This window comes from Gouania willdenowi, chromosome 11 (genome assembly GCF_900634775.1).
Source record: "Gouania willdenowi chromosome 11, fGouWil2.1, whole genome shotgun sequence".
In the NCBI taxonomy this organism is placed as follows: Eukaryota; Metazoa; Chordata; class Actinopteri; order Blenniiformes; family Gobiesocidae; genus Gouania; species Gouania willdenowi.
The window spans coordinates 13,330,456-13,345,328 of NC_041054.1; the positions used below are offsets into that span (position 1 = coordinate 13,330,456).

Consider the following 14,873-nt stretch of genomic DNA (forward strand, 5'->3'; position numbering starts at 1 on the left):
CGAGTTGCACACTTTACGTTGGAGTTTTCACATCCTGTTCACTGTAGGGACGATTGACAGGTGCGTCCAGCCAATCGGCGTCAAGCTACGCTGCTGCCTAGCCAATCACAAGTTCGGAATCTCGGAACTCCCGGAGAGCCGTTCAGCTCGACTGCTGAAGTGTACGTTACGTTTCTACAGAAAATCTAGAGACCGCACAACTTCCCCGTCATACACGCAGGGAATCCGACTCACAGGACTGACGGTAAGTAAAAAACGTCTGAGTTAAAGCTTTGATTCTGGGTGTGACACAGCGCGTTTTAACCGCCCTATCGAGATAAGAAGTGCTTACAAGCTACTTCCTGCTCTGACAAGGCCGAAAACCTGAAGTACAGAGTTGCTTATGTCATGGTGTGAATAAGTTAGCTTCTTTTCGTCACTTTGCTACGTTATAGTTTCAATTTACAGACATTTTATTTTATTTTTTTAAAATTGACACGGTTTGTTGTAATGTTTGTGACAGACGGAGGGAGAGTGAGTGGGTGGGTGGCTCTCTGGTGGCGGACTGTCACTGAAGTTACGTAGCGAAGTCGTTACAACTATAATATTATCCACAACTGGAAACATAAATACATTTATTCATCAGTATTTTGTCCACACGTACAGTCCATGGAGTTGTAAACAGAGGAATTCAACCATAATCACTGGTATTTGGGCAACACGACCAGGCCACACCAGTGTTCATAGTGAGTCATTTTCAGTCTGCAGCTGGAGACAATCTCACCCTCTCCATGTGGCACAGCAAACTTTTATGTATTTATTTATTAAAGTGTTAATCTCATATGTCTACAGCACTCATGGGAATCTGCTTTATTAAGCTGAGTCTCCCTTCTTCGTTTTTTTTTTTGATGATGCTGGGTGAGGAGAAGTCGGTTTTGCTTCTGCTTTTATATGTCTGTGTTTATTTTTAGACACTGACGTATGTGTTCAATGGTAAAGTTGGACACAACACAAAATTGTTTTAGACTTAAAAAAAAAAAAAAAAAAAAATAGCACTGAGAGAAAACTCAGATTTTAGCAATGACAGCCCATTATCTCATTCTGGAAGCCTGGAATAGTTATTCCCTTTTTACTGGACAAATCAATGCATGATTAAATATTAACCAGTGCATTGATTTGACTGCTTAGTATGTCAGCAATGATCTGGATTGGGGGCCAGTAAACACATTCCTTTCCAACAAAGCATCACTGATAGTGTGCAATGTGGAGTAGGGGTGGGTACCTCACGATACAGTACGATACAAAGCTCACGAAAACAATTATCTCACGATATGACGATACTGCGATTATCGCTATATTGGTCAGAAATCAATCTACGATAATCTATGACATAAGAAAAAAAAAAAAAAGATTAAGTGAAAAAATAATTTTTTTATTATATATCTCTGAAAGATGATAAATTGAAAACGTGTCTTATGAACAGTGACACTATTTTAGTGCAACATTTCTGTAAATAAGTGTCAACATACCAATGTAAACGAATAACTATTGATAATCGATCGTGCAAAAAAATATCGTGATATATTGCCATATCAAGATATCGTCACACTCCCAATGTGGAGGTGGTTCTTTGTGAATATCAAAATTACAACTTACAAATAGGACAATCAAAGCTTTGCAGGTTTTTTTTTTTTTTTTTTTGGTGTGTTGAGCTTTGAGAACATGGCAGTATGTTGCATTGCTTCTTTTAGTACAGAGATGGGCCACTTTGATTACAGCGAGGGTCACAACAATGTGATTGTTTGATCCAAGGGCCACAGATTAGAATAATGACCAAATGGAGCATTAATACAGGAAAGAACAAATGTTTTTGTGTATTCTTTTACAATTTTGTGTATTTCTGTTGTTATTTTTGAAGTCATATATGTATTTTTGTCATTTTGTGTGTTTTTGGAGTCATTTAGTGTATTTTTCTGTCTTCCTGGGCTGCCAGTGGCCCCTGTTTTTATAGAGTGGGCCTTATTATGACTGACTTCAGTGTTGTCATTGCAAAAAAAACCAAAACATTTTAATGCTAAATAGAAATAATAAAGAATATTGCATTTATGAATGTGCATAAATGACTAACAATAATTAACTTTTCCATATTATAATTTTTTTTTTTTAAAAAAAGTTCTACTCAGCCATATTCTCTTCTGTTTCAGGGTCGGGTCTCTGACCCCGCCCTACGCCACCATGCCTTTGGTGACGAGGAATATAGAGCCGCGCCATGTGTGTCGACAGACCATACCCAACCAAATCCGCAGTGAACTGGAATGTGTCACCAACATCAGCCTGGCCAACATCATCCGCCAACTTGGCAGCCTGAGTAAGTGTCGATGTGTTGGTGTGTGCCTGGAAGTCAGTGTGCTGCTAATATTATGGGCTGATTTGTAAATAACACATGCTGTGTGTGATGAAATGTATGTTCAGGCCTGTAAAGCAGGGATGGGCATCTTTCATCACAGCGGGACCACAAAAATGGGATCATCTAATTTGAGGGCCATATTGTCAACGTTTTTTAGAATAATGATCAATCTGAGCATTAATACAGGAAATAACAGTTTGTGTTTTTTTCAATCAATCAATCAATCAATCAATCTTTTATTTGTATAGCGCCAAATCATAACCAATGGTATCTCAAGACACTTTACAGTAGAGCAGTCTTAAGGACGAACTCTTCATTTTATGGATACACACATATGCATATATACGTATATACACATACATATGTATCCCACACCCAACATGAATTCATCATGGCGGCAAGGAAAACCTTCTGTTAAGCAGCAGGAACCTTGTTTGGATCCCATTCCTATGATGAACAGCCATCCACGTTATGCTGTGTTGGGTGTGTGCAGAGGAAAGGGTGGAGACAGAGTTGTTGAGACTCTGTAACTCCACACTGAGGATCCCTCGGACCTGCAAGACAAAAGCCAGAAGGAGTACAGGAGCAAACACACAAGGGAAGAAGCAGACATAGAGGGAGTGTTTGAGAGAGGAATGGGACCCTCTCCGGTCCCTCTCTAACCTAAATGACCTCTCTCTTAACGCCCTCTCCAACCTCTCTCCAACCGAGCATGCCAGACCCCCCCACCGGCAGTCTATGCCTATTGCATCTTAACTATGAGCTATGAGCTGGTTCCAAACTAAAAGCTTTACCAAAGAGGAATGTTTTGAGCCTAACCTTAAAGGTAGAGAGGGTGTCTGCCCCCCGAACCGTGGTTGGTAGATGGTTCCAGAGAAGTGGGGCTTGATAACTGAAAGCTCTTCCTCCTATACTACTTTTAGAGACAAATGGAACAACGAGTCATCCAGCATTTTGAGAGCGTAGTGTTCTGGGGGGATTGTATGGCACTACAAGCTCCTTGAGATAGACTGGTGCCTGTCCATTTAGGGCTTTATAAGTGAGAAGAAGAATCTTGAATTCTATTCTATATTCGCCGTTGCCCTGAGACAGGATAGATCTGATTTTAGCAATGTTTTGTTGTCGTTTCATGTATTTTTGTTGTCATTTTGCAAATTTAAGTCTTTTCTATATTTTTCTGTCATTTTGTATAATATGTTGTCATTTTCTATATTTTTATGTCATTTTGTGTAATTTTGTTGTCAGATTAGTCGCACACAATAAGGATTGCATAAATTTAAATTAGATTAGATTATTTAAAAAAGAAAAAAAGAGAGGTCAAGAAGGCATCAGGCTTGTCCTCACCCCACATTTCTGTGAGAACACATTGCATTGCATACATACACCAACAAATGTTCATCCTTGTGTAAGAGGAAATCAAAAATCGACAATGAACTAACATAAACTTACAGATTCCACAAGCAAACACAAATATAGAAACTGACAGTTGTCAAAAAGGAAAAACTCAATTTCATGAAATACATGGAACGTCAGTTTCTTTCTAAATATATTGACATTAAGATTGTTTTGGAAGTGACTTTTTTGTCATTTTGTTTAATTTCTTGTTGTTTTTGTGTATTTTTATTGTTCTATATACAATTCAGATTTATTTTTTTGCACTTTTGTTGTCGTCTTGTGTGTTTTTGGTGCAATTTTGTGTATTGTTGATGTTGTTTTGTGTGTTTTTGAGTCAATTTGTGCATTAACTTCCGGGCCTCACAAAATACTGAGGGCTGGGCTGCCAGTTGTCCATATCTGCTGTAGAGCATTAGCTGTTATAATTACTCAAGTGCAGAACTTAAAAAAACACATAAGACTAAGATAATGTATTCTAACTGTTTATATATTTAGTATCATGTAACCTTTTTTGCTGTGTGATTGTGAGTTTTAAAGCACTCGTAAAAATAAAAAATCCTTTCTTTGATTGCCTTTGTAGGCAAATATGCAGAGGATGTATTTGGGGAACTGTTTGTTCAGGCGAGAGCGTTTAGCGTCAGGGTGAACACGCTGGGAGAGCGAGTGGATCGTCTGCAGGTTAAAGTTACCCAGCTCGACCCTAAAGAAGAGGAAGGTAATTTTCTTTTTTTGTCAGTGACTTAGAAAAAATAAATGTGTTAGATTTGAATGTTGGCAACAAAGCTGACATTAACACTTCCTGTGTGTTTTAGTGTCACTGCAGGCCATCACTACCCGCAAAGCCTTCCGCAGCAGTGTAACCCAGGACCAGCAGCTGTTTACCAGGCCGTCCCTGCCAATGCCTGTTCAGGACACCTACACTCTCTGTGATCCGCCTCCTCCACTCGACTACCTCAGCCAGTACCGGTAGGAGGCCGGGCACATGCTCACACATCCAACATGTTCACAGCTTCACAGCCAAGAATTACACCAGCGCATGCATGCACATGTGCACAGATGGGAATAAGCCCCTCCCACTCTAGATTCTTTGCTTTTCATTCTAACCAGGAATGTGGCTCAGTGTGAGACATTCTTTATTCTTGTTACAAAGTGACAGTTTTGATGTGAGTTGAATTATTTTCAAGTCTGTGGTTTGAAATGACTTTTTCCCAGAATCGAAGCAGCACTGAAAGTAATCTGTAGGTATAACAAAAGCCATGTGTGTTACTTTGGCTTTTGTTCTGAGGATTAATTGGTCCCTGCCTCGCTGACATGAGGTATGAAAGCTAAGAGAACGTTGATGGTAAAAGATTACATATATATTACCATCAAAAGGGAAGTTTTATAACATCATAATGTATTTCCTCATTCTGTAAAAACCCATTAGGTTTTCTTACACATTACTTTAGTTATGTACAATAACCAAATCATGAAATGGGATAATACGCAGTAGGGCTGGGCAATATATCGTGATTCAAAATATATAGGGTTTTCTATTTTGGCGATATAGAAAATGAAAATTTTGGGATATATCTATATTTTTGAACTTGTTTCTATTTATACAATCAAACAGTACAAATCTCATCATACAAGTATTTAATATTATTCATAGAGTACAGTCAAAGGGTTTTATCCTTCATAATTTTAACATATTTCACATATATATATATATATATATATATATATCCCGCCACAAAGTGTGGAAGGGGATGTAGGTTTGAGCTTCGTTCATCAAATTTACTGTGTGGCTTCAGAGTATCAATACCTGCAAATATTTTATCCGCAGTTATTGCCCTCGTGCCTTTTTTTTTTTTACTCTGTTTGAGGTATCTTCAAAGAGAACAGCGTTTTTTAGAAACCGTTTTAGATAGTCATTTTGTATTCTGATATAATAGTATTTTCTTATGTATGAATCTAAATTGTTAGATTTAGGACATGTAGGAAAAGGTTGTGAGTAATAATGACGACCAATCTGGTGGGGGATGTTGATGACTGTCTTTTTGTTTAGCTTATTTTGTATTAAGATACTAGTTTTAAGAGTTGCTCCTTTCGCTACTTCTCAGAACAGCATGGAAAGCACAGTTAGATGGATTTGCGTCCTAACCCAGACCTTCATCTAAATCTCACACATGCTGTACCTTAGAGGAGAAAAAGCCAAAAGTGGCACAAAAGTGCAGCTGCTTGTTAATAAATGTGCCTGTGTGGCATTTTTCATCAGAAAATTTAACTCAGATTTTTTTTTCTGCAAATACATTATTGAATTAAAAATATTGAGATTAATATCGTATACTGCCATTTTCAGAAAAAAATAAGAGTTTTGGTTCATATCGCCCAGCCCTAATATCCAGCATTGGTCCCAATACCTGTAACTGTCTGCCTGCAGCGACGATGGGAGGGATGCTCTGAAGTTTTACACTGACCCCTCCTACTTCTTCGACCTGTGGAAGGAAAAGATGCTGCAGGACACCAAAGACATCATGAAGGAGAAACGCAAACACAGAGTAAGACACATTAACACACCAATAGGCACAGAGTAAATGTTCCTCATATGAGTTAAAAACAGGTTTGATCCATGGATTTTTTTTCTTTCTGAGTAGAAGGAGAAGAAAGACCACCTGAACCAACGAACGCTAAACCCACGAAAGATCAAGACCAGAAAAGACGAATGGGAGCGGCGTAAGATGGGAGAGGAGTTTGTCGTACCAAAGACCGATATGATGTAAGTGGGTGGTCCCTCATACAGTAGAAAAACAAACCAATTATGATCTGTTGATAGTCTTAATAGCTGGCTACACTCACGGAAAATGTAAACATGTCAGTTTGACTTTGTGAAATTCAAGGCCCAGGGGCCAAATCTGACCCGTTGGAGCATCCAGTTTGGCCCTTTGGAGAAAGTAAAAATGATGGAAAAAAACATGAATCATTGTGTAAATGAAACTGAACAATATTTGCAGGTGCTCATAGTTTTTCCAGTGGTTATAATGCATTATTGCAGTCATTTTTAATGCTAAACTGTTGAAAAAATTCTAAATTCTTACAAAATCCTTCAATTTTCATTAAATTATGACATAATAATTCCCTTAATTATTTAGAAATTGATCCAAAATCGTGAATATTTATTTACACTTGATGGCAGTGTTGTTGTTATGGTGCTTAACCAAATTTGAATTAATTCAATCTAGGCAATACAAATTTGATAAATGATAACTTTTATTCATTTTTTTTTTATTTAAATATTTTGCATTGGAAATTACTGAAAGTGACAAGTCCGTATCTTGTTTTGGAATTTGTTGGTGTTATTTGTTCTAACAGTAAAATTTTATTCTGACTCTTGTACAGGGGCTCATCTGAGGGTCTGAATGGCAGTATTGGATCAGGGGACGGCTTCAGATCTGATGGCCTAGAGCTGAGTTCAGGCTCCTACGCCTATGACTCCGGCTCCCCTCTGCCTCCACCTGGCCCTGATGACTTCTTACCTCCTCCACCTCCTGACATGACGTAAGCACCGTGGTGTAGTACCTACAAGCAGCGCACATGCTGCCTACACAGTGCTGCTGCTGCAGGTGTTCAGTGAAGCATGCTTACAGCAGCTCTGCATCACTATAAAGCTCCTCCAGAGCCTTTAGAGATTCACATGATTAGTGTTTGTTGAATATATGACCTTCTGTGATGTGACTGTAGATGAAAAATAGAATGAAGTTAAATGTGATTCTAATGTTGAACTTGATGTCCTGCAGTTATAATGATGCACAGTATGGAGCCCCGACTCAGAAGCGCATCAGCGTCCTCAGTCCAACCCACCCACCTCCCGCTCCCCCAATGGCAACCTCACCTCCCAACTCCCGCCCCAACCTCTCCCCACCCCCAGCACCTCCTCCTCCTCCACCGCCCTCCGGCTTTGGAGCTCCACCTCCTCCTCCTGGCTTTGACACCCCACCACCCCCTCCAACGCTCTCCTCCTCTCCTGCTGCTTACCCATCACCCCTTGCTCCCTCTCCTCCACCCGCTACCTCTGCCGTGCCCCCACCACCACCCATGCCAACAGGCGGCGGTCCCCCTCCTCCTCCTCCACCCCCGCCTCCCCCTGGACCTCCCCCTACAGCCTTTGAGAATTCAGCACCTGCTCCCCCTCCATCTGCTGGTGGTGCGGCTCAGAGCTCGGCTCCCAAACCTCAGCCGGAACCAGTCCCTGACGCTCGCAGCGACCTGCTGCAGGCCATTCGACAAGGTTCGTCTCTACGGAAAACGTTTTCACAACAATCACTTCAATCACTAGTCACCCCAAGTTTGTTTATCACCATTCGTTGCATTTTCCCACGCTTAATTCCAATATTTTTATCATTACAGCCTTAAGCTCTCTGAAGTGTTTCAGAGATGAAGATTATTTGTTTTAACGTGTCAGTGAGGTTAAACAGCCAGAAAACCGACTGATGTTTGTGCCATAATTAACAAGGATTAGCGAAACAAAAAATATAATATTTAAACTGGATTAGACATACAGTATGTACAGTATATTGTGTTTTTTTTTTTTTTTTTAAATTTGCTTTTGTTTGTTTAATCCTCTATAAACAGACATATACAAACAATCAAATGAAGAGTTCATGTTGAGGGGTACAGAGAATCTGGAAAAAAATATATAATTGTAGAATTTTTTAACTCACTCATGGTTTAGAAACTATTGCTGTCTTTTTAATTCTTTTCTATTTAACTTGTAATTATTTCTTCAGGTAGAATTTTAAAGTGAAAAAGCAGACAAGGCACAACCAGTTTAAAAAATATTTAGATTTTGATCAGTTGTTCATAAAATTAAACACTCGAGTTAATAGCATGTGTATATTTTTGCTTCAAGCTCATACAATCATTACATATGCACAAACACTAACATGTTTGTAGTCCAGGGACATCATTCATGACCTGCTCCTGTGTTGTTGTTAGTTTGCTTTTGCTCTTGTTTTTGTTCTGTTTGGGCAGCGGCTTCTAGGTCATGGCAGATTAAATTGCCTTGAAGTGGTTTTACGTCCAGTTTGTTTCCAGAGGCTTTTCTCAAAGGCTGATAATAGAGCCATTGAAACAGCTCCACCTGCAGTTATTCTGCTGCTCGCCTTTCATTTGCTGGAGGCCAAGTGAAGTCAACTACTGTCCAAACACTAGTTTTTGATTAGGTTTTATTTGTACTATCATTCTTAAGAAACCTTAATTACATCTACAAAAGGATCACAATTTTATATAATTATATAATTATTAGGTTATTCACAACAGTATTATTATCATTCTTTTAGTTTTTATCTTTTATTGCAGTTGTTCCCAATCTTTTTTGTCCGGTGTAGTGTACCCCCTCTGCATTTTTGCCAAATCACGTGTACCCCCTTTTCATATCATAATACCCTCTTCATAAATTTATATGCTTTTTAATTTGTGGAACAGCGGGCTTTCTTAAACTCCTAAATATGCCTCTAACAAATTTAAAACAATGAGTGGAATTTAGTTAAACTACAACTGTAATGTGATTCCTTCAATAGTAAGTAAATACAGTCTCATTTGTTCTTATTAGTGTGATTAAAAAGGCTTCTACAGCATAAAATAATAATCCTATATTTTATTAAGCAATAGTACTGTTAGTTTGTGGTGAATTTGTCCAAAAAATAGCCTAAAAAGGAACTAGGAACATTTCCCAATTATTATTAATTGTTAAATCTTTCCGATAGGGGTGTGTATCTGGCATCTGGCGATATGATTCATATCCCGATACATAGGTCACGATACAATACGATACGAAATGTCCTAATATTAAAGTATGATGTGTTGATTTCGATTTATATATATATATATACTGTATATATTTATGACTTAAGAAACAACTAATCTGTAAATGTGATGAGAACATTGTCTATGAAATATATTTTATTGGCATATTTTATACTCAAAACATTGGCTTTAACACGACATGTGCCATCAGCTTAAGATAACATACAATCTGCCAGTGGTTTTTAAACCAACTTTGACTTTAGTGCAACTTAACTGAGGTATATTCCTAGAACAACAACTAAATGCAGAAAGTTAGTACTTTCTTTTTAGATTTTTTTGAAAAAACACAAGCTGGTCAACATACACAGGTTTCACTTCTTTGTGCAGTTACAATGTCTCCTGCAGTGGAAAAGACTTCCCTTGTGAAATAAAGGTTAAGAAAAAAATCGATATGGATGCATTTTGATTCGAGAATCGTGTGACGTAATATCGCGATATATCGCCAAATTTGATTTTTTTTTTCAACACCCCTACTTTCCGAGTACCCCCTGCAATGTGTTCCTGTACACCTAGGGGTACACATACCCGCTTTATTGTATTATTTACTTTTTATTTAAATATTAAGTTCAGTATCATTTCAGCTTAGTCCAATTCTACTTTAATTATCTTTAGTTGTCATATTCATTAATACCTAATCTATTAATTTAGCCTGATATCCTGATGAATGTCATTGAAGTCAGTCTCCTGCTTTTGTATTTGGTGCGTCCTCCTATATTCAATGTACGTGTATGTTTTCAATGTTTGTATTTTTTATGTAAATGAGGATACAACTCATTAAAAAATGTGTACCTTATTCTCTTCAAGGATTCAACCTGCGAAAGGTGGAAGCGCAGCGGGAGCAGGAGAAGCGGGATCACACTGGAAACGATGTGGCCGCCATCCTCTCGCGTCGTATCGCGGTGGAGTGCAGCGACAGTGAGGATGACTCTTCAGAGTTTGACGATGACGATTGGTCCGATTGATATCCGTTTCCTTTCACCTTCACTATCATTTCTTTATTAATCATCAATTCTAAGCCAGCATACATTTCCTTTCCATTGTGAGCACAATGCTTTTGTACTGGTTAAGCAGAAGTGAGTTGGTTGAGTGTGATGTCATGACGTTTATCAAATCACATTCCTTGGTACATTTATTCCAAAGGATCTGAATGAGAGAGTGTGAGCGTGTTCCAGTACAGCTGTGCTTTAGCTGGATGTCACGCTGTTATTGAGGGTGTGATGGGAAGCGTGACTCCTTTTGGGTGTACACTAATCCTGCCTTCTCACTTGATTTCAATATCTACCGTAATTCATTCCAGTTTCGCTTTAGAGCACAGATATAACAGAAGTCGCGTACTTAAAGACAAATTACAGTTTTTAGCACAATCGTATAAAACAAAAAAGCCAACAAATGCTCATTTCAAAGTATTCTCCCTTGATGTAATGTTTACATCTTTGCATAAAGTAAATATACTGAAGTTGAAGGTGTAAATTTAAATTCCATACATTTACAGTGTTTAACATTTGTATTCAGTTTTGCTTCTGTCTGTGGTTGTTAAGGGAACAATTGGCATGTTTTTTGAAGATGATAAAAAAAGAACCTAATTCGTCAATCAGTTCGTGTTGTCAGACACTGTTTGATGGCATTGCCAAACTGATGTATTTACAGAAATAATGTTTTCTTTTTAAAGGGTATTTCAGCTTTTTAATGTGTTTCTCTCTTGTTGCTGGGCTTTGAACTTCTATAGGGATCAGTGTCACTTCAATCACTTTTATCTTTTTCTGTCATCCTGCTGCCTTATAAGTGCCTTTTTTATACTGTGTGTCACTGTTTGCAATGTTTTTGTGTAGCCACACATCACTGATCAGCTTCTTCCAAAGTTAGAATTGACTGCCATTAAGGAGTCCAGTGTAAAAGTGATAGATGTAAAGTGTGGATTTAGTTTTTTTTGTCCTCCCTTAAGTGCCTTTTGTTTAATGTCTGTTTTTTGATAAAGTACAATCACAGCACATGCTTAGCCAAAGTTCAGTTCGTCCAGTCTTAAATTCCCTCTTGATCATAGGTATTCTAATAAAGACAATTTAATTGATTTGAGGTTTTTGTGCTCATGTAACAAAACAAAAATGTTCACTGCAGAGTTCTAAAACGTACTTGCTCGACTCCTCACACTTTACTCATGACTCATCTTCTTTTTTTGTCAGTGATAAACACTTTTTTTTTTTTTTCGCAGCCTGGTGCTGACTGTGTACGGAGTGTGAAAATGAATCGAATGTAGAAAAGTTCAGAAGATGAGTAGGAGGAGAGAGAAGCCTCCGCTTTGTAGGTTTGATTTTTATTTTTTTTAAAGGCCGCTGTGCGCGCGCTGAGCTTCTGTAATAACACAGCAGTTTGCTTCAGCCACCAAATAATTTAGGTTACAGGAAAATGAGCAGTGGTCTGTGTCCAACCACGTTGAAGTCTGACAGAGACAAACTCACTTAAAGAAAAGAGTGCTGCGTCACAGGGTAGAAAAAGGCATATTTATTATTCATCAGTATAAAATATTGATTTGTTTCAAAAAAAAAGGTTGTGCAACAACATATTTTAGTACTTCTCAAAGTGCCTTTAACAGTGTGTGCAAAATATAACGTAGAAGACCAATATTTATTTTCTTTAGGCATTCAAGTAATCAACACAGGGCTTTGGATCACACATGTCAACACACTGTGATTGGCTTCGATTTGAACATGTCCTTTAGTCTTTAAAGTGCAGATACATCGTCTTCAATCCACTTTTTTATAACATGTCCCTAATATTTCCTTGTGATTGTATTGTCTCTGGGGATCCATTGGAGCTACAATTAACTTAGAATGAGGCACAAAGAGCACAGAACAGTACGTTTAATCTTTTCTCCCAGGATGGACGCCTGCCAGGACAGTTCAGTACATTCTGATTCGCAGAAGGACTTCTGTAGCTCAGAATGATACCGCTTGTGTGTGTGGGAGTGGGGGATACTGTCAGTGCAGTTATGTGTATATCTTGGCACGTGAGGAATGATATGTCTGGCATAGATCGTGTGTTGGTCCAGGTTTTGGCAGCCTACACGTCGACGGGGTAGTGTATGTGTGTGTTCTGTGTGTATCGGTTGGGGCAGCAGGCGTGCAGCAGCACTTTGCGAATGTCTTTGTTTCTCAGGCTGTAGAGGATGGGGTTGAGCATAGAGCTGCCTGCTGCTGGAACCAAGGTGGCATAGGTGTAGAGAGGAGGGCTGGATGCATCTCCTAGAAGCCCCCACAGGGAGAAAGGCATCCAACAGCCCACGAACACGCTTAGCACCAGGAACAGACGAGAGAAGCCCCTCCCACTGCCGTGTTTGCTTGCATATGATTGACTGGAGGGGAGGAAGTGCCTCTGTGTGGCGATGGCGTGGGCATGTCTCCGTGCCACACGGCAGATTCCAGCATAGAATTGCAAAGTTACTACGACGATCACGAGAAAAAGTCCACAGAGCAGTGATAGATATGTTCGGGTCAAAGGTCGTGCTACAGAACAAGAGTTTGGCTCCTCCAGACAGTGCCACCCCATAGCAGGTCCCGCCCCTATGAAACACGCCCCCACCCAGATCAGAAGCAGGAGGATGGCGGCCCTGTGGCGGGACTGGCTGGAGCCGTAGGTCAGGGCGTGGCTCAAAGACAAATACCTGTCCAGAGCAACACCCATCAGGCTACACAGGGACGCTGTCAGGGAGGTCACCAGCAGTCCAGAGGTTAGCAATTCTGACCAATCGCTGGGCTTCAAACAGAACAGGAAGAGGAAGTGCAGGATCAGAGCCACCCCAGCCAGAAGGTCAGCCAGTCCAAGGCTCGCAAGCAGTAAGAAAACGGGTGCACGGAGGGACGAGGTGGCCACGATGGTGGCGACCACAATTGCATTCTCCCCAGCGATGAGACTTCCTGAAACACAGAGGGCCACGCCCCACATGGTGATGGGTGGGACTTCATACTGAGGGGAGCTGTCCTGCTGGTCCAGTGGAATGGTAGGGTCTTCACCTGAGGACTCGAACCAGGCCAGGTCAGTGGCATTCACGATCATTATGGTTTCAATGTCTCACAAACACCACCTGAGAAAAAATGACAGGAAGGAGGAGGTTATCATTAGGCTTGATGACTCACTGATGATTGTCCATGCAAACAACTATTGAGTGACCAGACACTTATGCTGTGGTTTGAGTCTGGGAAGAGGCTGAATGTTACTGGATTAGGCAGAAAATTATATAATAAAAAAACAATGTATCTTAGCATGTTATAATCTAGTTTTTGTTGTAGTTAAATTAAAGTAAATCAAATATAAACTATTTTTTATAAGGATGACTTGTGTTTACTGCACTGACCACATTACTCTGACACCCTGATTGTCATCTTTAAATCTTTGTTTTTACGATACTGTAGCTCATCCTTCATCATATTCAGTCTCAAACCAAGAACAAGCTGCACAGGGTTAGATGCACAACTGGGCTCACAATTTTTTTGTTCATTCTTGTATTCTTAGTCACATGTTAATAATTGTTTAAATTGTCAGCAAATTGCATTTATGTAGACACTTAACCTCTGTAATATGCCTGTATCACAGGTTCTTTTACGCACTCAGATAAGGACTTTTATTATAAGATTATTTTCCAGCAGAGTGCCTGTGCTCTCACACATCTTATCTTTTTTTTGTTGTTGGTACAAATCAAAATGTCCTGCTGCAAAGGAAATAATCTTATTTTTGGTCCACCGTGTTTGTTTTGGGAGAATATGTGGGAATCAGAGGAGATCCTGCTCCTCCAATCCCACTGAGGCGGGAGAATCTCCCCTCACGTTGCACGCGGAGACCCTGTTGTGTAACACAAATGCGGGTTCACTGCGCCACAAAGGATTGACACGAACACGCACATATTACACAGACACGTTTTCTATTAGACCATAAATCTGTATCTTACCTTAATGACACAAATCCGTCCTTTAAGTAGAAAAAAAAAAAAACAAACAAAAAACCCAGGATATTTGTTCTTCTAGAAGACCCAGTGGAAATGATGATTCAGGATGAAGCTCCGGTCCCTGATTTAAAAATGAAGTGTTTCGCTGTCTTTGCGCTCGTGTCTTCGCCCGAGATGCGCCAGATGTTCTGCGTTCATCTCCTTCCTTGTGTGTCGCCGGTGGGATGCAGAATGGATGCTCCGGCGCGGACTCGTGCACAAGAACGCTGTGTTGACGTCACTGACTGTGATTCTCCGCCAATCAGGAGCAGT

At 39.7% G+C, this 14,873-nt stretch overlaps 2 protein-coding genes across 2 annotated transcripts; one reads left to right on the forward strand and one right to left on the reverse strand.

Annotated features, from left to right (window-relative positions):
• The first annotated feature begins 84 nt into the window (after positions 1 to 84).
• wasf2 (WASP family member 2) lies at positions 85 to 11,613 on the forward strand. Its single transcript, XM_028460896.1, has 9 exons — positions 85 to 244; positions 2,184 to 2,347; positions 4,362 to 4,496; positions 4,594 to 4,747; positions 6,204 to 6,321; positions 6,418 to 6,539; positions 7,160 to 7,318; positions 7,558 to 8,048; positions 10,430 to 11,613. Exons 2-9 carry the CDS (start codon positions 2,215 to 2,217, stop codon positions 10,585 to 10,587), a joined length of 1,470 nt encoding a protein of 489 aa, XP_028316697.1. The 5' UTR covers positions 85 to 244; positions 2,184 to 2,214; the 3' UTR covers positions 10,588 to 11,613.
• Positions 11,614 to 12,173: 560 nt separating this feature from the next.
• Positions 12,174 to 14,617, reverse strand: gpr3 (G protein-coupled receptor 3). Its single transcript, XM_028460897.1, has 2 exons — positions 14,565 to 14,617; positions 12,174 to 13,703 (listed from the first exon to the last, which is right to left on the reverse strand). The coding sequence occupies exon 2, from the start codon at positions 13,673 to 13,675 to the stop codon at positions 12,683 to 12,685; it is 993 nt and encodes a 330-aa protein (XP_028316698.1). The 5' UTR covers positions 13,676 to 13,703; positions 14,565 to 14,617; the 3' UTR covers positions 12,174 to 12,682.
• Between the last annotated feature and the right edge of the window lie 256 nt (positions 14,618 to 14,873).